The sequence below is a fragment of the Armigeres subalbatus genome, chromosome 1 (assembly GCF_024139115.2).
Source record: "Armigeres subalbatus isolate Guangzhou_Male chromosome 1, GZ_Asu_2, whole genome shotgun sequence".
Lineage (NCBI taxonomy): Eukaryota > Metazoa > Arthropoda > Insecta > Diptera > Culicidae > Armigeres > Armigeres subalbatus.
In genome coordinates, this window is record NC_085139.1 from 300,265,795 (window position 1) to 300,293,570 (window position 27,776).

The 27,776-nt window shown below is 44.6% G+C and overlaps 2 protein-coding genes across 2 annotated transcripts; one reads left to right on the plus strand and one right to left on the minus strand.

The window, feature by feature from the left end:
* The first annotated feature begins 16,591 nt into the window (after positions 1-16,591).
* On the plus strand, positions 16,592-17,623 carry LOC134207513 (uncharacterized). The gene has a single exon (XM_062683219.1). It carries the CDS (start codon positions 16,592-16,594, stop codon positions 17,621-17,623), a length of 1,032 nt encoding a protein of 343 aa, XP_062539203.1.
* A 1,809-nt stretch (positions 17,624-19,432) lies between these two features.
* LOC134207514 (uncharacterized) lies at positions 19,433-27,696 on the minus strand. Its single transcript, XM_062683220.1, has 2 exons — positions 25,922-27,696; positions 19,433-19,610 (listed from the first exon to the last, which is right to left on the minus strand). Exons 1-2 carry the CDS (start codon positions 27,694-27,696, stop codon positions 19,433-19,435), a joined length of 1,953 nt encoding a protein of 650 aa, XP_062539204.1.
* Between the last annotated feature and the right edge of the window lie 80 nt (positions 27,697-27,776).

The window sequence follows — 27,776 nt, forward strand, 5'->3', positions numbered from 1 at the left end:
AAGCACCAAAAGATCTACGTACCCTTAACCTAAAATACTATATGGATCCTACGAACTAAGTTGTACGGAGAAATAGTACGTTAGAAGTGCAGACTTGAATACGAATCGACATACATTAGACTGGTTCACGGACTGACATTGACTGGACACAGAAACGGGACTCAACGTGAGTCACAATTACTTGTTATCTTATCTTCTACATGAGTAATTGGTAATGGGAAAAACTGATAATGGGAAAAATTACAACAAATTATGTACACTACAACAAGTCCCTACAATTGCAGGAAAATAATAACTCCTTTTACTGTAAAACCCAAGTAATGGTCGTTTTATCCCGGAGTTATTATTTCGGAAACCTTCCGCTGTTGGAAAATTGAGTTCCATGAGTTCCTTCGGCAGTACTTACAGGAATTCCGTAGACAGGCCATTTAGAAATGCGTTCGGAAGTTCCTCCTACGCTTTAATTCCAAGTTTCTCTAGCAATTCCTTCAGAATTTCATCCGAAAATACCTTCGGAATTTCTTTTGGATGTTCATTCTGGAATTCTTTCAAAAGTACCTTCTAGAGCAGTGGTGCTCAGCACTTTGGACGTTTTATTCCTTTATTTACTTCTCATACAATAAAAATGGGCTTTAACCATACAAATTAGTACTTCGTCGAAGGCTTTCAAATATATCTATCTGCTGAGGGTAATAAAACGGATATTGGTGTTAAATTCACTCAGTACGAAACGATCAAAGCAAAACAAAAATGCGGCCCGCGGGCCGCAGGGTAATTTTACTTTGATCAAGTCGTGTGGAGTGATTTTAACACCAATATTCGTTTTATTACCCTCAGCTGATAGATATATTTGAAAGCTTTCGTCCAAGTACTAATTTTCTCCAAGAAATTCTTCAGAATCTCGTCTTTAGGAAGTTTTCTCAAGAGTTACTTCAGAAGTTCTTTCAGGAATTCCTCGGGATGGATCTCCTGGAATTCCTTCGGGAGTTCCTCCTAGAATTACTTCGTAATTTCCTCCAGAAGTTTCTTCGGAAGTTCCTTCAGTAGTTCCTCCAGGAATTTCTCCGGAAGTCCCCCAGGATTTTTTTTTCCAAAGATCATCCACGAATTACTTCGGCAGTTTCCCCAAAAATTCCTTAGGAAGCTCCTCCAGGAATTTTTCAGGAAGTTCCTACAGAAATTTCTTGAGAAGTTTTTCAGGAAGTTCGTCCAGGAATTCCTCCGGAAGTTCCTCCAGGAATTCCTCCGGAAGTTCATCCAGGAATTCCTCCGGAAGTTCCTCCAGGAATTTCTCCGGAAGTTCCTCCAGGAATTCCTCCGGAAGTTCCTCCAGGAATTCCTCCAGGAATTCCTCCGGAAGTTCCTTCAGGAATTCCTCCGGAAGTTCCTTCAGGAATTCCTCCGGAAGTTCCTTCAGGAATTCCTCCGGAAGTTCCTTCAGGAATTCCTCCGGAAGTTCCTCCAGGAATTCCTCCGGAAGTTCCTCCAGGAATTCCTCCGGAAGTTCCTCCAGGAATTCCTCCGGAAGTTCCTCCAGGAATTCCTCCGGAAGTTCCTCCAGAAATTCCTCCGGAAGTTCCTCTAGGAATTCCTCGGAAGTTCCTCCAGGAATTCCTCCAGAAAAATTCCTCCGGAAGTTCCTCCAGGAATTCCTCCGGAAGTTCCTCCAGGAATTCCTCCGGAAGTTCCTCCAGGAATTCCTCCGGAAGTTCCTCCAGGAATTCCTCCGGAAGTTCCTCCAGGAATTCCTCCGGAAGTTCCTCCAGGAATTCCTCCGGAAGTTCCTTAAGGAATTCCTCCGGAAGTTCCTCCAGGAATTCCTCCGGAAGTTCCTCCAGGAATTCCTCCGGAAGTTCCTCCAGGAATTCCTCCGGAAGTTCCTCCAGGAATTCCTCCGGAAGTTCCTCCAGGAATTCCTCCGGAAGTTCCTCCAGGAATTCCTCCGCAGTTCCTCCAGGAATTCCTCCGGAAGTTCCTCCAGGAATTCCTCCGGAAGTTCCTCCAGGAATTCCTCCGGAAGTTCCTCCAGGAATTCCTCCGGAAGTTCCTCCAGGAATTCCTCCGGAAGTTCCTCCAGGAATTCCTCCGGAAGTTCCTCCGGAAGTTCCTCCAGGAAGTCCCCCGGAAGTTCCTCCAGGAATTCCTCCGGAAGTTCCTCCAGGAATTCCTCCGGAAGTTCCTCCAGGAATTCCTCCGGAAGTTCCTCCGGAAGTTCCTCCGGAAGTTCCTCCGGAAGTTCCTCCGGAAGTTCCTCCGGAAGTTCCTCCGGAAGTTCCTCCGGAAGTTCCTCCGGAAGTTCCTCCGGAAGTTCCTGGCGGAAGTTCCTCCGGAAGTTCCTGGCGGAAGTTCCTCCGGAAGTTCCTCCGGAAGTTCCTCCGGAAGTTCCTCCAGGAAGTCCCCCGGAAGTTCCTCCAGGAAGTCCTCCGGAAGTTCCTCCAGGAATTCCTCCGGAAGTTCCTCCAGGAATTCCTCCGGAACTTCCTCCAGGAATTGCTCCGGAAGTTTCTCCAGGAATTCCTCCGGAAGTTCCTCCGGAAGTTCCTCCGGAAGTTCCTCCGGAAGTTCCTCCGGAAGTTCCTCCGGAAGTTCCTCCAGGAAGTCCCCCGGAAGTTCCTCCAGGAATTCCTCCGGAACTTCCTCCAGGAATTGCTCCGGAAGTTTCTCCAGGAATTCCTCCGGAAGTTCCTCCAGGAATTCCTCCGGAAGTTCCTCCAGGAATTCCTCCGGAAGTTCCTCCAGGAATTCCTCCGGAAGTTCCACCAGGAATTCCTCCGGAAGTTCCACCAGGAATTCCTCCGGAAGTTCCACCAGGAATTCCTCCGGAGGTTCCTCCAGGAATTCCTCCGGAAGTTCCTCCAGGAATTCCTCCGGAACTTCTTCCAGGAATTCCTCCGGAAGTTCCTCCAGGAATTCCTCCGGAAGTTTCTCCAGGAATTCCTCCAGAAGTTCCTCCAGAAGTTCCTCCAGGAATTCCTCCGGAAGTTCCTCCAGGAATTCCTCCGGAAGTTCCTCCAGGAATTCCTCCGGAAGTTCCACCAGGAATTCCTCCGGAGGTTCCTCCAGGAATTCCTCCGGAAGTTCCTCCAGGAATTCCTCCGGAAGTTCCTCCAGGAATTCCTCCAGGAACTCCTCCGGAAGTTCCTCCAGGAATTCCTCCGGAAGTTCCTCCAGGAATTCCTCCGGAAATTCCTCTAGGATTCTTTTTCTTCATTATTTGCATTACCTCCAGCAGTTCCACCAAGAATTCCTCCGGAAGTTCCTCCAGGAATTTCTCCGGAAGTTCCTCCAGGCTTTTTTTCTTTATTATTTTGTTACCTCCTAATATTCCTTCGTAAGTTCCACCAGGAATTTCTCTGGAAATTTCGCCAGGAATTCCTCCGGAATTTCCTCCAGGAGTTTTTTTTCGGAAATTCCTTCAGGAATTCCCCCCGAAATTCCTCCAGGTTTTCCACCGAAAGTTTGTTTAAAAACTTTCCCGAAGGGTCATTCCCAAATTCCCTAGAGAGTTCGTTTAGAAGTTTGCGTCGGAATTTCCTCCGGGAAATCTTTCAGAAGCTTCACCAGGAATTCCACTAGTAGCTACTCCTGAAATTCACATGACATACAAATTACTTCGAGAACTCTCCTAAAATTCCCTTTGAATAAACCTTTTCTGTCAAAAATTTTTATTCGTTCAATCGATTTTTTATATAATTTAAGGTAAACTTTCCTAAGGAACCTACTTTTTAAGCCTTTAAGTATTAAAAAAAAATAAAACAAAAAAGTGCTGCTTTTCAAGATTGGCCTGAAGTTTGCCGGATTTGTAATGAACATCTGGTGAATTTTTCAGACCGGTTCACACGTGCAGCACTTTTTCGGTTTTTAATTTCGATTTTTAAAATAGTTAGAGGCTTCAAAAAATATGGGTTCTTCGGGAAAGTTGACCTTTAATAAGGCAATGAATCGACTCAGACATCAAAACGAGATACAATATTTGACGGGAAAGGTCAATTCCGTATGAAATTTGGAAGAAATTCCTCATGAGAATTCCACCGCAAATTCTTCCAGGTATTTTCCCCAAAAAATCTACTCGTTTAGAAATTCTTAGAAGTTCCTCCAGGATTTCTTCTGCAAATACCTAAAAGAATTACTTCAGAAATTGCTACAAAGATTCTTCCGAAAAATTTCTCAGAGAACATATCCGGAAAAATCCTTTGATAATCCACCCGGAATCTTCACTACAAATTATTTAAAGAAATATTCCCGAGAATTTCCATGGGAACTTCTCCGAAAACGATTTAATTCATTTGGCGATAGCAGCCTTCATAATAAGTAGCGGTTTTCGCCCCTACGTCTAACTAATTGAAATGTCGTAGCAAAAAACGTATTTGATACTTATTAAACTGCATTCGCCGAATGTTTTCAATCTCAAAAGTATAACTTCAGTCGTCAACTCCCATATAACTTCTACAGAAATTAGTGCCGAAATTCCTCTAACAAATTTTCCGTTGCTATCCCCAAGAGTTCACCAAGAAATCACCCGGAGAACTCTTCTATGGATTTTCCGTTAAATTACTTCAGGAACCCCCAATAATATCTTGAAGAATTCATCCTGGAAATTTTGTGATTGTTTTTAAGCTCTTTTAGTGGAATGTCTTGAACTGTCTAAGAGTAAAATCAGCAGTGATTCAAATCGTTCGGGGCTGTCAGTTTGAATATGAATCTGAAACATTAATTTTCCCAGCAGCAAGTCTAGATTCAGTTTTTATACCGGTCAACTGTCAAAAAATAAAACTGGTATAACGCTCCGTTCTATTTTCTGCAGAGTTGAACTACGATTGAATCAAATATTTTTCAATTGTTTTGGTGTATGGATACGTCATTTTATCTACGGATCAATCCACTTTGCAATTCCGGCGCCTTTCTTTGCAGTAGCATAATGATTTCAATTAATTGAAAATTTGAAAAACATGAATAGAACACTGCTGGGGAAACCAGCGAGTTTGTTCTATTTTGCTCCAGATTCAAACTAGAATAGTGGTCGAAAATTTAGAATGAAACTGAATCACTCCTGATTTCACCCTAAAACGAGTTCAGTATTGCGCAGATTCCGCCTTATTAGACTCCTGCGCGAAAATTATTTGCGTGAATATTTTTCCCGTGTCACACACACAAATGAATTGACACTGTTTATTGTTTATTTGAGTAAAAAAAAAACAATTACGAAGATAGTTTGAATGTATTGGTGTGCACGCTAAAAATTCGAAGCAAAATGAAGTTGCGCCAGAGTTTAAAAATTGATGCAACGGGCAATACTTTCCATTTAATTCCACCACATTGTATTTTCTTGGCAGGCGTAGAGATAAAGGACATGATAGTTAGGACATACTTGCGATATCAATAAGATATCGTTGATCGAGTTACTCGGCATTGGTCGTATGTACACGATGCACGCGATTGCCTGATATCTTTGTTTTGCACCAGTCAGTAGCAGCCACCGGGTACGACGCCATGTTTTTGCAGCCAACATCAATTTATGGTAGTATTTGTGTTGTTTACCAACATCTGATTTGATTCCCATTGGGATCCAGAAATGTCAGTAGGGACCAGTAGCGCAATGATGGCTGCAAAACAAGCCCATTGGGCGAGATTTGGATGACACCCACCTGGTCAGTAGGCGCAATGTCGGGTCGTTTGCTTTTCTACTGTGCACAAGCAAAAGTAAAACGAATCGTCATGAGTGAGGTGTTTATTAATACGGTCGAATTCCGTTTTGTGGTGACCAACGCCATTAGAAAAATCAGCCAAAGTCCGCCACGACAAAGATGGAACCGCACGTCTTACCTCTTCCGCGTTGTAGATACCAAGTGTGCTCGAAAGGTCTCGGTTGATCGTCTCTTGTGCAGCAGTGTTGCCGCTGTTGCTATATCGACTGCGCTATGATAGTCGATATCGACACCTAATATCGGGAAAGCCCATGTAGCATCGTCATACGTTAAGGTCATACCACACACGTTTCTCGAACGATTCACCTAGACCCTCATGGGTAGAGATTGCTGAGTTCGTAAAGCAATTGGAATGTGATGTGTCGCATGTGGAAGCTATGTACAAGCTGACAGTAAACCGAAGCATTTGCATGAAGTTTACTTCGGAGGCTGTGATGTTAGAATCTCTTCGAAAAAATGCGGAGCCTCGGAAATTCAAATACGTTAGTGGTAGAACTGTGGAGGTGTGTATGATGGTAGCGGGAGGTAATACTCGTTACCTTCGAGTGTTTGATCTGCCACCAGAGGTATCAGACAACGCACTATCAGCGGTTCTCAACCAGTACGGAAAAGTGCATCGTACCATTCGCGAACCTGGGATTGGACCATGTCTGCACTGATGTTAGAGACGTGTACATGGAAATGGAGAAGGAAGTGCCTCCGTCAATCGAAGTTAACTGCCGAAGCGTAAAAGTTTTCCACGACGGTTTAAAGAACACGTGCTTCTTATGCCAAGCGACAGGACATCGTCAAAACATCTGCCCTTTGAGGAAAAACCGGAACCCGGCACACGGAATGAGCATCGCACCTGAAAAAAAGTCAGAAACTGTGGAAGTGGATTTGGCGGAAGACGAAATCGTGGAATTTGAGGAAGAAATTATTGGAGATCATCAAGTAGAGGAAAAAAGTCAGAAGGAAGAAGAGATGCCAGAAAAGCAGACACCGGATATCGATGATGAACACATCCAAAGGACATTCGGAATTCCCAACTGTTCGTAGTTGGTAAGCGACTTCAAGGTAGTTATGAAAGGAACGACACGGAAGCTAGAGGCAACCGAACAAACAATTTAGGCTGTATAAGCTAGGGGCCTTCCTTAGCCGTGTGGTAAGACGCGCGGCTACAAAGCAAGACCATGCTGAGGGTGGCTGGGTTCGATTCCCGGTGCCGGTCTAGGCAATTTTCGGATTGGAAATTGTCTCGACTTCCCTGGCATAAAAGTATCATCGTGTTAGCCTCATGATATACGAATGCAAAAATGGTAACCTGGCTTAGAAACCTCGCAGTTAATAACTGTGGAAGTGCTTAATGAACACTAAGCTGCGAGGCGGCTCTGTCCCAGTGTGGGGACGTAATGCCAATAAGAAGAAGAAGAAGAAGCTAGTTTTTTAGCTGAAGAAGGCTATTTTAAGTTGAATAAGCGCTTTATCGGCTTATAATGTTTGTTGGGAAGCCAGCGTCGAGCTCAATCCGCTTCATCAGGATCCACCGAGCGTGCTCCGCCAAGGAAGAGTTCACGCAAGATTAATAAAAAACATTTTAATTGTATTCGGCACCGTAAAGTTTTAAGAAACGTCTGAGCCTTAATAAACAAATAATTAACAAAAAAAAGATATCGTTGTAATTTTGCATTTCAGTGATGTTCGGAATTTGAACCATAGTGTTCGGAATTTGAGACAATTTTTACGGTAGAATAAAATCATTCAGTATTTCAGTAGTTACAATGAATAAAATATGAATATCAAGTGCTTTTATAAAATATTCATGGCTGATGGAAACTATCGATCTAATATAATAATAACTATCGACCTAATAATCGTTAAAATATTTTAATTCATGAGCCATAAAGACCTCTAACATGCGCTTAATTATTAATGGATCTTATTATATATTTAATGGGCGATTTAAGGTTGCATGAAGAAGAAGTCGAAGGATGATATTTGAATAAAATTGCACGGGGAAGCATACCACATAAAAAAAATTAAAACTCTTCTTCTTCTCAACTCCGTACTACTAATTGTTAAATTGCTCGAGAAGAGCAGAGTATAAAATAGAAGAGTTTTAAAAAACTTCCCGTATGCTTCATTCTTCGACTTCTTCTTTTTCACCCTTCATTCGTCAATTGTTAAGCATTGTGGAAAATAAAAAAAACATGTTTTTTTTGCCAAAAGTGTAGGGCAACTCTGCTGACCAAACAATCACTTAGCCCTTTTTCTTTGGTATTATTAGTTTTTAGTTTACCCGATATCACAACCTCAAAACTATATCAGCGCTCTTTGCAACAAATACCCACCGTCAACACTATTAACAAGCTATCGATTATTCAACAGAACCACAGTGATGCCGGACGACACCGAGAACCGCTTCGAGGTGTTCCGACAGCAAAGTCGGAACGAGCTGCAGGTGGCCGTGGTGACGGCCTTCGACCATCTGGCGGCCTACAACGAGAAATTCTACAAACAGGGCATCGTGCACGCCGCCAGGGACGTCCTGATGCGGGCACCGATCTGTTTCTACTATCCGAAAAAGTCCTGCCTGGCGGGCCGGTTCGATGAAGAAATCGGCAACATTCAGCGCGCCGGCTTGATCGACCACTGGCTGCACGAGTACATCGGGTATCGGTTCTTCCGGCGGACGAAAACGCACCCGCACACACCGGAGGTGCTCACCAATGGACACCTGATGGGGTGCTACGAAACGCTGGCCGTGTTGCTGGGGCTGGCCGGTTCGGTGTTCGTGATGGAGCTTCTGGCGAAAAGGGTCCCGTTGCTAGGGAGGATTTTTGATTTCATGGTGGAGTAGAAGCAGAAATGGAAGATTGACGGGAACGGGATAATGCAATTCATTGTGCCTGGAAATGGAAAAATGACGAGATAATGCAACCACGGCTAATGGAATCGTAAGCGGGACGCAATAAAACGGTTGCGTGCAAACATACCCTGTTAGTTTGATACAATGTGCATAGGTTTAAATCCAATCACCTTTCTATAATCTAACACGCTTGGTATTCGTGTCAGAATGTGTCATTTATAAAACAGGAAATCGGATAATAGATTAGATAATGCGAATCATATGCATTTATTTTGTCCTACAATTCGCAGATTATTATGAATCATTCGTTCATTTTAATTACAATATCAATAAAAACGCATTACTATAATATATTTGTTCCTATTGAATCAGTGATACATCGTTAACTATTCAGATAATTGAGCAAGTGAGCCGATGGAAAAAAATCGCCGGATTTTGATAAAAAAAAATTACCGAGATCTCGGCTGTTGAAATCTCGGCGAAAATTTTGCTGAGGTCGGTAAACTAATTTAAGTGTTAATAATTAATGCATCATAGATTCTAATTTAAAAGGGATCAGGTATTAGCGCAATAAGTAAACTTTCTTACACAATTTGAGCCGTTCAAAGGATTTTTCACGAAGAATGCTTATCAACAGATAGTTGACTTATTAATTTTTCTGTTTCTCAGTTGAAATAAATTTCGATTTCTACTCCCTTATCAGTACATACGTATTATTGTTCATTCTGACTTTCGCAATATATAGTCGCTCTTTAGCATTTTCGTGGGGTATAAATGTATGTACACCCGATTCTTTTTTTTACACGGGGGATGCGTTCCGTGTAAAAAAAGTTTTCAGTTCAAAATTTGAAAATCCGTGTAAAAAAAGTTTTATGATTTCTCGACGAATCATGCAAAATGGAGCAACTTTGCAAAAATTTTGTGTGGGATTTTTTTTACACGGCCGTGTAAAAAAAATCCGTGTAAAAACAGAATCGGGTGTACTCCATTGTGGCCTTGATGTTCCTGCTGGCGTTTTTGTTCTGACTTAGAGCATAAGCAGAGCATGGTTGACTGCCCTTGGTTGCTGCTTCTTTATTGCCAGGTCAGCTGTAAGTGCAGTGGCAGTTGACTATTAACATCATCCTCAATGGATATTTACCTACTGGTGTATATACTCACTTTGATGACAGACAACAAAATATCTGCACTTCCACGAGAAATCGCTAGGATGTAGATTAGGTAACGGATGCTATACGGGACGGAGAAGAAATTTGGGGTTTTGCTAAGCGATATGTCGGGTGTAGCGTTCAGTTTGATCGATGTCATGATCTACTTTCTACTAATCGAAGCAGATTTTTTTCTTTTTTTATTTTCGCTTTGTAACGAACATTAATTTATTTTCTGCCCATAGCAGCAGATTTTTTTTTTAGTTCCAAGATATATACGAAATAGTAAAAGCGCAAGTATGAAAATTGTCAGCGAAGGCAGCGTTAATTGGCAAGTTTTTTATTCTCAGGGATTTTCAGACTTTTTACAACTTTTCAAGAACAAATATTGTATGATTATTTGCCAAAAACATCTAACAAATTTTCCGGGAATATTCTTCTGAATCTAACAGAAAAAAACAAATCCTGAATTTTCAGAAAATTCTTTTGAATTTCCTAAGGAAATTTGAGCGTTTATTTTTAGAAAAATCTTTTAAATTTCCGTTTCGAAATTTCAACGCGAAATTTTCAGAATTCAACCAAGAAACTCTTCTGAATTTATTAGGAACCTTCTTTCAAACTTGCCTGGAGAATTCTGCTGGTTGTGCCGAAAGTAAATTAAATTATATTTTGAAATTATGTTGCGAGAACCACCCCAGCGTGTGGCCACTCACTCTCGCAGTTTACCTCCGTCGGTCGCCTTAACCGCACTATTGCTAGGTATGTGCCGATCGCCTCACGATCAGTTGTTGCTTTGCTCGACACCACCTCTACTGCGTAGAGGCAGCAGAACAGCAAACAGCTGATAGATAGTTAGCAATAAACCTCCGTCGCGATCGGTTACAATCCTACAAAATATATAGTTCTCGTTGCTCCCAAATAAAGTTTTTTTTTGTACGGTAATAAAGCGCAGTTTGATGATTGTGACTAAACCAAGTGTATTCCGTATTGTGTATATCACCGCGCACCTTCGACCGGGTTGATTAAGTGGCAGTTCGTTCTTTGTGCGTGAACATATTTGGTCCTTGGAGCCGGATCAACCGCGCTACGCGGAAGAAAGGACACTAGTGCCGGACAATAAGTGCCTTTGTGGAGTGCGAACAAAGTGCTTATAGCGAATTTGTCATCACGGCAGTGGATTGTTGACGCGCTATGGATGCCATCTTGGGCGGCAATTAATCAAGTGGATTTGTTGTCCTAAGGAGGATTAAGTGTCTGGAGCCGGATCGATTAGTTTTCTAGACTGCGGAAATCGGTGGCAGTTGGCAGATCGTCGTAGAGCTGGCGGCGACATTCGAGCGAGACGATTTGGGCGACTACGGAGTGGCTGCAGATAAAGGGAAGTACTCCGTTGTATGTGTGGTCTGTGTTTTGCGATGCATGACGGGAGCCATTAGACTGTCCACGGACAGATAAATCAACCCAAACTTTGAGTTCAATATACGCACTATTGAGAATATCGCAGAAAAATTTACCCAAATTTGGGTAGTTTTCCTTTCTTTCCCATGATTGCTATCAAAACTAGAGCAAGATGCAAACACCTCACCGAGGTTGCTCAGCCCAATAACCCAAATTTGAGGAAATTCAATATTCTCAATCTTGGGTTGATTAAGGTCCGCTTTGGATAAATTAAACTCAGCTTTGGGTAAATTGTTTACATGGGATTAAAGGCAAACTACCTAGTGCCAGAAAAGTCATTTAACTCAAATTTGGGTTATTGGCCCAAACCACGGTTTTGAGTGCAAACAACCCACTTTTGGGTAGTTTTGGTTTTCAGTGTAGGTTGGAAATAATACACTGTGCGACGATTAAAATAAACCTAATTTTGCATGCGAAATTGTGTTTTTGATAGAAGTGAAGCAGGTCCCTGTGGTTCTTTCGTTGATGGTTGGTCTTGGATTCCGCTGAAACCTGGTTGGCGCGATTTCCGTTGGCTGAAATCCCTTTCGCTGTTGTCAATTTGGGTGGTTAGTTCGTCTCGCGGCTCGTGGAACATACTGTCGATTTGTTGTCATCAGTGCAGTGTGCAGCCGGAGGAGATAGAATAGTGCAGTGTAGTGTTCCCAGTGCAAACGAACTTCTAAGTGCAGACTTTGTACAGTGATTTCGGGGTGACTAGCGAGTGACTAAGTGACAATCATGCCCAAAGACTTAAGATTCTTAAGTTAAGAAGTTTGCTTAAGAAGGAGAAGCGCCTTCTGAACAGTTTAGTGCTGGTGGAGAAGTTCGTGCAAGACTTTGACGAAGAACGAGACAAAAAAGAATTTGAAGTTCGTTTGCAGCTGTTGGAAAATTGTGTGTCTGAGTTTTTGTGGTGCGTGATAAAGTGGAGGTGTTGCTGGATGAAGCTGCTGATGAGGCAACCGCCAATCCAAATGAACCGGAGAAAGCTTGCAAAGTAAGGTTGGAGAGTGAGTCAAGGAAGCGAGAAGGCCAATTTGGCCATCACTACGGATGTAGAAAATCGGTTCTGCAAGGCTAACACCGCGTAGGTGGAACGCCGTGTTCGAAAACCATTACCAAACGCCGGGCCGTCAGTTGTGATGCTTCGTGCAAAACTTCGTCTGGTCTTTCGCTCAACGACGGACTAATGATTGGCCCTGTGGTCCAGGACGACCTAATCTCGATTCATGCTCAATTTCGTCTGCACCGGATCGGCATTGTGGCCGATGTTACAAAAATGTATCGGATGATCAAGATGTGCCCACGTGATCAAAAATTGCAGCTGATTTTGTGGAGGAACGACACCGACAAACCTATCGAAGTGTTTCAGCTCACGACCGTTACGTACGGCACCGCTTCCGCTCCTTTTCTAGCTACACGTTGTATGGTTCAGCTAGCAGAAGACGGAGAAGCTACACATTCAAGCGTAGCAAAGGTGCTGCGGAAAGATTTTTACGTCGACGATATTATCACTGGCGTCGACAACCCCAAAGAAGGTAAACGGCTGGTCGAAAGACACAATCGCCCTCACAGACTACGCTGGATTCACACTCCGCAAGTGGAACTCCAACTGTGAAGAGGTGCTAAGGGAGTTGCAGCCTGATCGTTGTGATCATCGAGCGGAATTTGAAATGGATTCTTTGCCTTCAATTTCAACCGTGAAAACGTAGGATCTCGTCTGGTGCACCAGAACCGACACCTTACGTTTCACCATGGCCGAGTGGAATACAACGTCGGTGGTTAGAAAACGAGTTGTGATTTCCGACGCGTCCAAGCTCTTCGATCCATTGGGTCTGATAGGGCCAGTCGTCGCCGAAGCTAAAATCTTTATCCAGACACTGTGGAAGCTGGAACTAAACTGGGATGACCCGCTCCCAGAAAACCTTCAGGCGTTTTGGTTGGACTACCGACGGAATCTTAGTTCTCTGGAATCCATTAGCATTCCACGATGGGTTGGGTATACCCAAGAGTGTGTCGCAACCGAATGGCACGGATTCTGCGACGCTTCGGATAGCGCATACGGCGCTTGTTTGTATCTTCGTAGTACTTACACGGACGGTTCTGTGCGTGTCCAACTAATGATGGCCAAGTCACGAGTAGCGCCACTAGAGGACCTGAAGAAGAATAAACGTATGCAAACTACGCCCCGTCTTGAGCTGTCATCCGCCCTGCTTCTCAGTCATGTGTACGAGAAAGTTAGTCAAGCTACCTCACTGTTAATTCCATCGTACTTCTGGGCCGATTCCAATATCGTCAAATTCTGGATTGCATCGGCACCATCGCGATGGCAAACCTTTGCGGCGAATAGGGTGTCCGAGATCCAGCACCTGATTAAATGCGGCGTGTGGAATCATGTTGCAGGCATTGAAAATCCAGCAGACGTTCTTTCGCGAAGAATATCAGCCACACAGCTGGAGTATCAACCACTCTGCACATAACATAAGTGGATCTTCGAACAAAATCCAATCCAAAAGTTGACCCCCTTTCAATGAGCCGAAACTGTTATAATTGGGAACGGGAACATCGTTCTGTCATTTTCAAGTGTAAACAAATACCATATGATCAGAAAATTATAACACTTTTTTCCAAGACTACAAAGAGCAAGATCTGTAGCCAAAGTATAATGATATTTATTTTTCTATCATCAATTTTTTACATTGTTTTTAAAAATGACGGATTGCATCCAAAAGAAGGTCTCTCCTATGCTGTTACTAAACAATTTTATATTTGATGAAATCTAATTTGATTTATTTGTAGGGTAAACTTCTATTTTCAGGCGACTTTTGATGAATTGTTCGTCTTTTATCCATTTTAACTCATTTATCATACGAAAATAAAATTCCTCTAAAATTGATATAATATTTTCGAGTCAGCATAGTAAAAATCTAGATTTTATTCAACATGCGTTGAAAAGTATATTCCTTGGAACTGTTCTACATTGGGAATGAATCTTCTTATACGCAGTCTTCGGTTTTTTCGAAAGAATGACGAGGGATACACCAATGTTTGTCAAAATAGATAGATTAGAAGCAACATTATAAATTATCAATCGTATGAAAGCAAACTCGCTTATCATAATGCAGGAGAGCATCGCAACTGTGAGGTGATTCCAATTTGGATATCATATTAAATGAAAATGTGATGATTCAACATTGAACTCAAATTATCTTTATCATGCCATGAAGCACGTAATTTGAATAGGTTATTACGGTGTACGATATTGATGTCATCTCTTTTCATGGCATTCTTTACATTATTAGAACATTGCTTTTGGGTTGATAGTACTCCGAATACTCTATACCAAAAGTAGAGCAATTTCAACGACATGTAAAAATGAAACAGAAAACACCAAAACTGTGCATTGAACATTTAACTGAGGGAAAATCCAGGTGATGCATCACCTTTTTAAAAATCAATATTTCTTCAAAATAATCCGATAAAAGAAACTCTACTTGTTGTTATTGATAGTTTAAGGAAGCATAGTGTAGAAGACTTTTGAAAGACAAAAAGTCGGTTACATGCATGTTAGAAAAAAGTCAAATTCGGGTGCGCTGCCACACCACTGGAAGAAATGCGGATAATAAATATGCTCATAGCAATGAATGAGCATTTGATACATAATATTTCATGAAATAATTAATATTGAGCGTCTTAGGAGAAAATGTTACAAGGTTAAAATACTTCAAACTTCCATTCTTCCAAACTTCCATTTAGAAGTGAATATAGCGGAAGTAAATGGAAGTTTGAAGTATTTTAACCTTGCATAATATTTCAACCAAACATCAAACAAATTCACCGTTTACTGGTTAAGAGCCCGTGCGTGGCGTTCGAATGGATTTTGTTCGAGTTTGTCGAATCAATATAAATAATTAAATCAGTTACATACCCTAAACTCCTTTCTTTTCTACTTTAATATTGTTTACCCCAATCTCCAATTAATTATAAAAAAAATTTCAGCTCCTAAGCACCCAACGCCACTAGGAAAAATCTTTTGTATAATTCCAACGCGAATCGTATTCAGATATACAATATAAGTCGCGTGACCCCTTGTTAGATCAAATACTGTTATACTATCTTCTGACGTTTCGATGTTCCGTATAACAAATAAAAAGTGTTATAAGGGTACAACTTTTGCTACCCGAGTTTTTTTTTTTTTTTTTTTTTTTTTTTTTTTACAAGGGAGAATGCATTTACACACTAACCCAGTACACGTGCATTGTAGTTGCCAAACTACCACACGGAAGTGTACTGGAGTGTCGGACTCGACCATACCGGTAATACCGACTAAACTCCCTTGGGCTCCACCATCGTTTCCCCCAGGAACTACCTCGCAGTACTACTTCTGGGGGGACGGCAGTACTAAGCGTACTCACTCATTATCGCTCACACAGGCACTCGTCCCACGCGAGACTGACTCGCACCCCATTCACTCCATTTGAGTCTTACTTGGATGCTCTCCCGGACGCTCCGCTGCCATGCCTCGAGGTGTCAATAGCGGTAACTGCCTGGGCCTACAGATATTGCGCTACGACACTCTGCCTCAGCACGAGCAGATCAATCACACCACTGCCGAAGCAGACCATACGCTACCCTGCCGAAGCAGGGACACTCCCCATGCACCACATGTGCACAACTGTAGGTGTGTGGGTACAACCCACTGCTACCCTGCCGCCGAAGCAGCTTCTCCAAAGACCATTCGCTCCATGTGACCCTTTTCAGGTGCTCACTCTAACACTCCACTGCAATGCCTCGAGGTGTCGATGGGATACCTCGACTCCTGCCTCAGCATGTGCAGTCCATACTCAGACTTCTGCTGCGCTTTGAGGTGACAATAGCGGCGGAGACACGCTATGACACTCCTGCCTCAGCACAACCAGATCACTCACTCCCTGCCGAAGCAGCTCACGCGCTACCCTACCGAAGTAGGTACACTCCACAACTTATTCTAACACTCCACTGCCATGCCTCGAGGTGTCGATAGCGGTAGCAACGCTACGACACTCTTACCTTAGCATGTGCAGTCCATACTCAGACTTCTGCTGCGCTTCGAGGCTGCCATAGCGGCGGCGACTCGCTATGACACTCCTGCCTCAGCACAAACAGATCACTCACTCCCTGCCGAAGCAGCTCACGCACTACCCTACCGAAGTAGGGACACTCCACATGCCAGTTGGCACTCCTCCCTGGGCTTGTGCTTATGAAGCGGCACACAGTCGCTTTGATAGAGTCCGCTTACGGGCACTTGTGGTGTTTTGGGAGGGATTTTAGCAGAGCCCACTGCTAAATCCCACCACGCCCTAGGCAGTTCTCCCTGACTCGCAGACAGCTGGGGAGGGGTCGTCAAGCCCTTGGACATCATGCTGTCCCTGCTGTCCCTGCTGCCCCCTGCTGCTACCCGAGTTACACATATGTTATGTGCACTCTGGTTCAACGGACCTGTTTGGTTGCACCAAGGTCAAAGCTTCTGGCCTGCAACTCCAAATGTCAGCGTTGAACAGTTTGATCCAGCCTCTCTTGAAGAACGGAAATCCGTAGCCCTGCCACTGCAAGTCACTACACCAAACGAAATATTCTCGCTACGTTCGACACTATTTTCTCTCGTTCGACTGGTGGCTTTATTACGTCGTTTCCGTCACAACTCGCAAAGAACGCACCGAACTTCCAGAAAACTCGGCCACATTAGCACGCAAGAATACGAGGATGCTCTACTGCAACTGGTTCACCTCTCCCAAGAAGAATGCTTTCCCCAGGAGATTGCAAGTCTGTCCCGGGAGGATCAGGTGAAAGACTCCTCTAGAATAGCATCACTCCACCCCATACTACGAGATGGTATACTTCGCGTTGGCGGCCGGCTCCGGAATGCAACTGTTTCGCAAAACCGGAAGCATCCAATGATTATTGATCCACGTCATCCTCTCGCCACGTTGGTAATCCGCCATTACCACGTGAAATTGCTTCACTCCGGACAACAAGTCGTCATCGCAAGCGCCAGAGAAAGATTCTGGAGCCCCAACATCAGAAACTTGGTGCGTAAAGTTCTCCACGAATGCGTCACCTGCTTCCGAGTCAGACCAACATGTTTGGGACAACTGAAGGCCGAACTGCCACCAGAAAGGGTAACACCGGCACCGCCATTCCTGAAGGTCGGTGTGGATTACTGCGGTCCGTTTCAAGTTTCCTACCCTCATCGCCGAAGTGCTCCAGTTAAATGCTTCGTTGCGGTATTCGTCTGCCTTGTAACGAAGGCAGTTCATGTTGAACTAGTCTCCGATCTCACAACGGAGGCGTTTTTGGGAGCACTTAAACGCTTCACCGCCCGTCGAGGACAACCGGTCCTTATAATGTGTGACAATGTCACGAATTTCGTTGGACCAAAGCGGGAACTTGTACAGCTGTTGAACTTGTTCGAGCAGCAGCAATTCCAGAACGCCGTAGCTTGAAGGGATCGAATTTAAGTTCATCCCAGCAAGGTCGCCAAATTTTGGTGGTCTCTGGGAAGCCGCCATGAAGTGCTTCAAGAACGCATTCAAGAAGATCATCGGAACCCGGACGCTGTTGTACGATGAAATGCAAACCGTGCTCACGCAGATTGAAGCTGTTTTAAACTCCAGACCCCTTACCCCGCTCAGTAACGATCCTGGAGATTTCGAAGCGCTCACACCTGGGCATTTCTGATACAGCGTCCACTAACAGCCACCATTGAACCCGATCTGGACAATATTCCAACCAACCGTATCTCCGTCTGGCAAAGGGCGCACGACTTTTCCCAGAAGCTGTGGAAAACGTTGACCACATTGTACCTTTCCGACCTGCACAACCGCACAAAGTGGACACGCCAACGGGACAACATTTCTGTCGGCACTATGGTGCTGCTGATGGACGAGCAGCTTCCGCCGCTGGAATGGAATTTGGGTTGTGTGACTGCCATTTTCCGTGGCTCAGACGATAACATCCGTGTAGTAGACGTGCGCACTACGAATGGGGTCTTCCGAAGAACAATCTCGAAGATTTGCGTACTCCCTATACGGGACAACGCAAACTCAACCAGCGAAGAGGCATAACTCGCCTCCACCGGTGGTGCTTCGGCACCCGCGGAGGTCCTTGTGACCTCCGCACTCCAGTAAGTTTTGTTTTTTATCAGTATTTCAAAAAGTTATTGGCATGTGTATACCCCATAGCCGCTGTTCTACCGGACCCGGGTCCCCGGGACAGTCCATCGTTCGGAACCAACTCCAACAGTCCAAGACTCTTTCCATGAACCCCCAGTCCGAGTTACAAACGCATGTTTATGATGGTAGTTGTGAACGCCCTCAAGCAGTCCTGTCCATCTAACGCTAGTTAGAGTTATCCGTTTGAGTCCCCGGCTCTATTTTGTTGCATGGCTAATTCGTCACATTTCGCCGAGGTGTATCCTGACATCAATTACTGGTCCAGAAGTTGCAGTCCTTATCGAAGTTTGGCCAACTCATCGACAACTCTGTAGCAACCGGATCAGCTCCATGGCGCGGTATGAGCTTACCGCAACCGTCAGGATTTGACTTTGGTAACGTGATAACGATTTGGTCAATTTTCAATCCTTCCCATCCGTTGGACATCGTCACCGCCGCTGGTAGCGGCCGCGGAGGTCACGAGGGCCTCCACTCTAAGCAAGTTGTTGTATTGTACATAAATCCAAGTGAAAAAGCACCCTCTCATTTTCAGCAACGTTTGATGCCTTTCCGTCGTCGTCGTCGAGGACAACCGCAGACAACCAAGAGGACCTCCCACCAGCGATCGATGCCCATCGTCCGTATCCACGAGGCAATCGACCACACCCCCGAAGAAGTACTACCGTCATCCGTTTCACCGTCAACAATCAAGTCGCCGATGTACCACAAGCAAGAACCATCGTGCCAAAAACTATTTCAGCCAGCCGTTTTGTTGACGGCATTCCCGAAGAAACAGTGAATCACTCTGAAACACAGTCCAGCGTTCGAAGAGCAAGGCATCCACCGTAGTTTAACTGATCATCCCTCAACGTATCATTCATCGAAGAGCACCAGCGCCACCATTGAAAGACAACGGTATCAATGGTCAACATTCGTCAACGAAGTACAAATTGAAAAAATAGTGTGAAAATTTGAAATTTTAAACCCGAGCTAATTAGTTTAGTTAGTAATTGAAATCCATAGGTTTCAAGGCGACCGGCTATGATTGTGCCAAAAGTCAATTATATTATATTATGTTGCGAGAACCACCCCAGCGTGTGGTCACTCACTCTCGTAGTTTACCTCCGTCGGTCGCCTTAGCCGCTCTATTGCTAGGTAGGTGCCGATCGCCTCACGATCGTCTGTTGCTTTGTTCAACACCACTTCTACTGCGTAGAGGCAGCAGAGCAGCAAACAGCTGATAGTTAGCAAAAAACCTTCGCCGCGATCGGTTACATTCCTACAAAATATTTGATGATTGTGACTAAACCAAGTGTATTCCGTATTGTGTATATCACCGCGCACCTTCGACCGGGTTGATTAAGTGGCAGTTCGTTCTATGTGCGTAAACATCTGCATTTACTAAAAAGAGCAAACATTCCCATTTTATAAATTCTGAACATCCAACGAGTATTTTCGGAATTCCAGAGGAAAACTCTTCACAACTTCTATGAATTCAGGCAAACGAACATGCGAAATACATAAGACAAAAATTATGAATATTCTAGATTCCTAACCTGGAACCTGATTTGGAGGAAATCAATAGGCATCTTATGAAAGACGTCATGCCCATTTTGCAGTTACTCTAATAGGAAGTCACCGCAATCATTTTCTCACATATTGTAAAACTTTCCAAGTCGTGTGGGTGATTTTTGCATTGGTGTTCGAATCAAATCTCAATCCTTTCGGAATTCCGTTCGAAATCTGGTCGGAATTCCATCCGGAGCCCGGTCGATATTCCTTCCGGAATACGGTTGGGATTCCATCCGAAATCCGGTTAAGAATACATCCGGGATCGATCCGAAATCCAGTCCGGATTTCATCTTCAATCCGATCAAGATCGCATCCAGAATCCGGTACAGTCGGTATTCCATCCAGAATCCGGTCAGCATTCCATCAAATAACCGGTGGAGATTCCATACGGAATCCGGTCAAGATTCCGTCTCCGAATTTCTGTCAAGATTTCATCCGCAATCTGGTCGGGATTCTATCCGAAATCTGGTCGGGATTCCATCCGAAATCTGTTCGGGATTCCATCCGGAATCTAATCGGGATTCCACCAGGAATCTGGTCGGTATTCCATCCGGAATCCGGTCAATAGTCCATCCGAAATCCGGTCAAGATTCCATTCGGAATCCGGTCAAGATTCCATTCGGAATCCGGTCGGGATTCCATCTAGAATCCGGTCGAGATTCCATCGGAAATCCTGTCTGAAAATCATCCGGAATCCGGTCGGTATTACATCTGGAATCCAGGTGGGACTCCATCCGGAATCCGGTCGGCATTCCATCCGGAATTCAGTTGGGATTTCATCTGGAATCCGGTCGGAATTTCATTTTGAATCCGGTTGGGATTCCGTCCGGAATCCAGTCGGGATTTCTTCCGGAATCCGAATGGTATTCCATCTGGAATCCGGTTTGGATTCCTTTTTGAATAAGAACGTGATTGCATCAGGAATCCGGTTGGGATTTAATCAAAAGTAGAGTCGATATTTCATCCAGAATCCGGTTCGGATTCTATCCGGAATCCAATTGAGATTCCTTCCGGAAATCGATTAGGATTCCATCCGGAATCTGGTCCAAATTCCTTTCGGAATTTGGTCAGGATACCATCCGGAATCTGGTCATAATTCCATTGGGAATCTGGTCAGGATACCATCCGGAGTCTGGTCAGGATTCCATCCGGAATCTGGTCAGGATTCCATAGGGCGTCTGGTCAGGATTTCATCCGGAATCTGGTCAGAATTCCATCCGGAATCTGGTCAGGATTCCATTTGGAATCTGGTCAGGATACCATCCGGAATCTGGTCAGGATTCCATCCGGAATCTGGTCAGGATTTCATCCGGAATCTGGTCAGGATTCCATCCGGAATCTGGTCAGGATACCATCCGGAATCTGATCAGGATTCCATCTGGAATCTGGTCAGGATCCCATCCAGAATCCGAACAGCATTCAGAAACCGGTGGAGATTCCATCCGGAATCCGGTGGGGATTCCATCCGGAATTCGGTTGGAATTTCATCCGAATCCGGTTGGGAATTCATCCGGAATTCGGTTGGAATTCTACCCGAAATCCGGTTGGGATTCCATCCAGAATCTGGTAGGAATTCCATTCGCAATCCGGGTTGGATTCAATTTCCCGGTTGAGATTCCATTCAGAATCTGGTTGGGATTCCACCCGCAATCTGGTTGGGATTCCATCTGGAAGCCGGTCGGGATTTCATCCGGAAGCTGGTCGGGATTCCATCCGGATTCAGGTCAAGATTCCATCCGGAATCCCGTCGAGATTCCATCTGGAGTCCGGTCGGGATTCTATCGGGAATCCGGTCTGGATCCCATCCGGAATCCTGTCGGGATTCCATCCGGAATCCGGTCGTTATTCCATCGGGAATCCAGTCGGGAATCCAGTCGGGACTCCATCCGGAATCCAGTCGGGATTCCATCTGGAATTCAGCCGGGATTTCATCCGGAATCCGGTCAAAATTTAATTCTGAATCCGGTTTGGATGCATTTTGAATAAGATCGTAATCGCATCAGTTGGAATTCAGTTGGGATTTCATCCGGAATGCGGTCGGATTTTCATTTTGAATCCGGTTGGGATTCCGTCCGGAATCCAGTCGGGATTTCTTCCCGAATCCGAATGGTATTCCATCTGGAATCCGGTTTGGATTCCTTTTTGAATAAGATCGTGATTGCATCAGGAATCCGGTCGGGATTCCATCAAAAGTACAGTCGATATTTCATCCAGAATCCGGTCGGAGTTTTATTCTGAATCCGGATGGGATTCCATCCGAAATCCAGTAGGGATTTATTCCGGAATCCGGTTCGGATTCTATCCGGAATACAATCGAGATTCCATCCGGAATCCGATTGGGATTCCATCCGGAATCTGGTCCAAATTCCTTTCGGAATTGGGTCAGGATACCATCCGGAATCTGGTCAGGATTTCATCCGGAATCTTGGCAGAATTCCATCCGGAATCTGGTCAGGATTCCATTTGGAATCTGGTCAGGATACCATCCGGAATCTGGTCAGGATTCCATCCGGAATCTGGTCAGAATTCCATCCGGAATCTGGTCAGGATACCATCCGAAATCTGGTCAGAATTCCATCCGGAATCTGGTCAGGATTTCATAGGGCATCTGGTCAGGATTCCATCCAGAGTCTGGTCAGGATTTCATCCGGAATTCTATCCAGGTATTCTATCCAGGATCTAGTCAGGATTCCATCCGGAAAGCGGAATCCTGTAAGGATTTCATCCGGAATGCAGACGGGATTTCATCCCATTTGGCTTCCATCTTAAATAAAATCGTGATTGCATCCGGAATCCGGTCGGAATTTCATCCAAAATACAGTCGGTATTCCATCCAGGATCTGGAATCCGGATTTCATACGGAATCCGATTGGAATTCCATCCTGAATCGGATTGGTATTAGATCCGGAATCAAGTTGAGATTTCTTCCGGAATCTTGAATAAGATCGTGATTGCATTTGTAATCCGATCAAGATGCCGTCCAGAATCTGGTCAGAATTCCATCCGGAATCTGGTCAGGATTCCATTTGGAATCTGGTCAGGATAAATCCGGAATCTGGTCAGGATTCCATTGGGAATCTGGTCAGGATTTCATCCGGAATCTTGGCAGAATTCCATCCGGAATCTGGTCAGGATTCCATTTGGAATCTGGTCAGGATTTCATCCGGAATTCGGTTGGGGTTCCACCAAAAATCCAGTTTGGATTCCATCCAGAATCTGGTTGGAATTCCATTCGCAATCCGGTTGTGATTCCATCCGGAATCCGTTTGGGATTCCATCCAGAATCTTTTTGGTATTACACCCGCAATCTGGTTGGGATTCTATCCGGAATCCGGTCAGGATTTCATCCGGAATCTGGTCAAGATTTCATCCGGAATTTGGTCGAGATTACATCCGGAGTCCGGTCGGGATTCCATCAAAAGTACAGTCGATATTCCATCCAGAATCCGGTCGGAGTTTTATTCCGAATCCGGATGGGATTCCATCCGAAATCCAGTAAAGATTTATTCCGGAATCCGGTTCGGATTCTATCCGGAATACAATCGAGATTCCATCCGGAATCTGATTGGGATTCCATCCGGAATCTGGTCAGGATCCCATCCAGAATCCGGTCAGCATTCCATCAAGAAACCGGTGGAAATTCCATTAGGATTCCGGTCAGGACTGCATCCGGATTCCAGTCAGGATTCCATCCGGAATCCCGTCAAGATTCCATCCGGAGTCCCGTCGAGATTCCATTCGGAGTCCGGTCGGGATTCCATCCGGAATCCGGTATGGATTCCATCCGGAATCCGGTCTGGATTCCATCGGGAATCCTGTCGGGATTCCATCCGGAATCCAGTCGGTATTCCATCTGGAATCCAGTCGGGACTCCATCCGGAATCTGGTCAGGATTCCATTCCGAATCTGGCCAGGACATCCAGAATCTGGTAAGGATTCCATCCGGAATCCCGTCGATATTCAATCCGGAGTCTGGTCGGGATTCCACCCGCAATCCGGTCTGGATTCCATCTGGAATCCTGTCGAGATTCCATCCGGAATCCGGTCGGAATTTCATTATGATTCCGGTTAGGATTCCGTCCGGAATCCGATAGGGATTTCTTCCGGAATCCGGATGGTATTCCATCTGGAATACGGTTTGGATTATTTTTTGAATAAGATCGTGATTGCATCAGGAATCCGGTCGGGATTCCATTAAAAGTACATTCGAAATTTCATCCAGAATCCGGTCGGAGTTTTATTCGGTCGGGATTCCATCCGTTATCCGGAATACGGTAGGAATTCCTTTACGGATTCGGTCGTGTCGGTCGGTTCGTCCATCCGGAATGCAGCTGGGATTTCTTCCGGAATCTGGTCGGAATTCTATCCGGAATCCGGTCGGGATTATATCCGGAAACCGTTCGTGGTTTCATGCGTATTCCGGTTGAGATTAAATCCGGAACTCAGTTGGGATTGCTTCCGGAAGCCGACTTACGTCTTACGCCAGAATTCCATCCGGAATTCGGTCGGGACTCCATACGGAATGCGGTCGGAGTTTCATGCCTTCCAAAGTATACTTGGCATTCCATCCAGAATCCGGTCAGGATTCCATCAAAAATCTAGTTGGGATTTCATCCGGAATCCGATCGGGAATCCGGTCGGAATTTCATCAGAAATCTGGTCGGGATTTCTTCCGGAACTTGGTTGGAATTTCATTCGAAAACCAGTCGGGATTTCTTCCGGAATCCGGATGGTATAAAATCTGGTTTGGATTTCATCTTGAATAAAATCGTGATTGCATCCGGAATTCGGCCGGGGTTCCGTTCCGGTATCCGTTCCGGATTTCTTCCGGAATCTGGTCGAGACTCCATCCGCAATCCAGTCGGGATTCCATCTGGAATCGGGTCGGGATTCCATCCGGAATCCGTTCCGGATTTCATCCTGAATCCAGTCGAGATTCCATCCGTAATCCGGTCTGGATTCCATCTTTAAAAAGATCGTGATTGCATCCGGATTCTGGTCAGGATTACATCGTTATTTAAATTTACTGTGAATATCAATACTTAACTTGATTTCACATTCAAGATATAGAACGGGGACATCTCGTACCAACCGTTCCGTTACTAAGTGATGATTGATAAATCGTTGGGAGTGACTTTGCTAAGAAGATTAATGTACACTCCATGAGTCCTCGACATCTTGGGATGGGACACAGTCTTTAGTCTAGTTCAAGGTTCAAGCGCCTTTACTCGCCCTCTGGAACGAAAAAAAGAAACAAAAGCGATGAAAAGCAAGCGCAAAGCCAAAAGACGATGAAAATATACCACATACTAACCACAACATACCAACTTACAATAGCTGCATATTTTTCGTACCTGGAATCGTTATCTTGATTATGTTAACGCATATTTATATATCACACTTTTCCGTGGAATCGTTCTTTATTAAATACTCCCGTCAAAACACAATTTATTAAAATCGCTTACCACAAGTTTTCGCGAAAAGTGAGTGAGGAGTAAAAATGAAGAAACGAAAATTGATGACCGAATTCCAGAGGATTCTCTTGTTCGAACTAATGCGTAAATGCAGTTTAGATAGAAATTGTAAATAATAGTAAATGTCGCGGAAGCATGGAATTATAATTTCGTGGACTCCATCTTGTTGAATCCATCCATTTGCTCTTCTTTGATCTTGGAAAAATTTCCAATAGGGTACCTCATTACGGTTGCGTTTTTTGTATCCCTCTTGCTGGAGAGATTGCTTCTTTATGCTGACGAAATGCAGCACTGTGAGCCAGATGTTTTCTGGCACTCAGACGACTAGACGCCCAGAAGCAGTGACCTTGAGGGCTGACGATTGATCAGGTTTGCATAGGTTTGCATTTGCACCTCAAGAAGTGACGTTTCACATAATAATACAAAGATGTTTTATCCAGAGTGTGAGAATATATTTATGTGTGTCCAAAATATGTGCTCCCTATTTCAAAGTATTCAAATCTTAACCCAGATACCTCCAAGGAGCTCCAAAAAAATTCTCAACCATGCGACTCTCACGGAAACCACTTCCAGTAAGAAAATCGCGCAAGCTGCGGCCCAAAGAACGGCCATACTCTGGTAACATCCCATCAAATGATAATTCCTCAGCGGCTTCGCTTTCCCCTTGTCCAGCGTGCTTGGGAAGAACTGGTAATTCCCGTACCGCCTTATCCAGTAGCCCATCAACCCTGCGGTTTCGATGCTGCCGATGACTCGGTTCATGACTCGCACCAGAAATGTCCGCTTGGGATAGTACATCACCATGGGAAAGGCACTAATTGCGTCCCGCGTACATCGAACGAAGCCTTTGTCCAGGTTGTAAGTGTTGTGGTAGGCCAGATGTTCTAGGGTTACCAAGAGGACGCCATCTCGTAGCTTTCCGGTGGCCAATGCTTCTATCCGGACGTTGAGAGTATTGTTGCCGGGTTTCAAATAGCGAACCCGACCCAGCACACGAGGATTGTTCTGAAAGAAACGTTCGGAAATTTTGAATATGTAGTAATACAACTTGGATTGTTCGATCTCATGCATAGTTTCCACTGCTTTGTGTTTGGAATCGGCTTGGAGGTACTTGAACAGAGAACCTTGATAAAGGCTACGAATTATGAAACAATGCACGATCCACAGCAGTAGTAAAGTGCGAGCAAAGTTGCGCTGTGGCAAGCGATTGATCACTCCGGTGAAATACACGTTGAAGTAGTTAAGAAACGGCGTATGGTTTTGTCCTCCGTAGATGAAATCTCTTACGATCTTAGGAGTGAATTTCAGGATTAGCACAAAAACGGCAAACAGACTTGTGATGATCAACGATGTGAACCAAATCGCGCTTCTGAACGGCCTGAACAGCTTCTCGAAAGCGGACAGGGGGATCCCTTCCGGAACGGCGAACAATATCCGGGAAGTGTAGTGCGGTCTACCATGCTGAAGAATTTCGTTACGCTGTGGTATGATGCCGAGGCAGCCAATGCCGAAGTCGGCATGGCCATTTTGAAGTGCACCCATCATCCCAGTGCTGTTGTGGCGCCGAACTTCACCCCAGTCAGCGTTGTCCGGTGGAGTGACGATTTCCAGCCGGAAGTTCAACTGCGTGGTAAGAGTATTGACCAAATCTCCTTCGAAGCCACTGACTGTTCGGGAACGATTGGATACCGATGGTCCGAATCGTATGAAAGGTGGCATTTCGAAGGTGCTAAGTCGAAGTGGGCAGTTTTGGAAATCATTCAGGTCGTGCATGAACAATTGTTCTGGTATGCTGTTTTTCGCAAGATGAATCGTAGGTTCGTCACATTTGCCGTCGGAAAACGGAGTATAGTAATACAGTTGTGGTTCATCACCGTTGACTGCAGTTAACACGACACGAAGGATTTTGAGCTTCCAGAAGGTGTTGAATACATTGAAGATCTGTTCCTCGTTGACCTCGTTGATCACAATCGTGTAGTAACCGAATAAATCGAAATCCTCGCCGCCCAATTGATGAACAAAAATTTTCAAGTACTCATAGCTGCGGAAAACAAACACGTTGTAGAACCATGAGACGTGACCGTAGATTGTCGAGTTCAGTTGAACAATTCGAGGCTGACGGAAATTTCTGATGATCTGGCTAATCAAGTCCGAAATACTTGAATGCGTATCTCCCAAAACTAGGATAGGCGTTTGCTGCAGGACGTAGTACTCATCGATTATTTCAGCGATCAAGTGAGACGTTACTTTTTGGTTCATGTCCATGGTCAGTATATCGAAATGCGAGACTATCAGAACCAACGCGAGTATTAGTTTCATGTTAGTATTGTGACTTCTACAGGAAAAATGAATCACAAAGAAAGTAACCTTCAAATAATGCCAGCTTTTTATCAATTAGT

Excerpts from the sequence above, each read along its gene's own strand:
- LOC134207513 (XM_062683219.1), top strand. The coding sequence starts at position 16,592 with ATGTTATGTGCACTCTGGTTCAACGGACCTGTTTGGTTGCACCAAGGT.
- LOC134207514 (XM_062683220.1), bottom strand. The coding sequence starts at position 27,696 with ATGAAACTAATACTCGCGTTGGTTCTGATAGTCTCGCATTTCGATATA. Across the intron at positions 19,611-25,921 it reads GTTTCCGTGAGAGTCGCATG|GAATGTAACCGATCGCGGCG; the intron begins GTTGAGAATTTT and ends AATATTTTGTAG.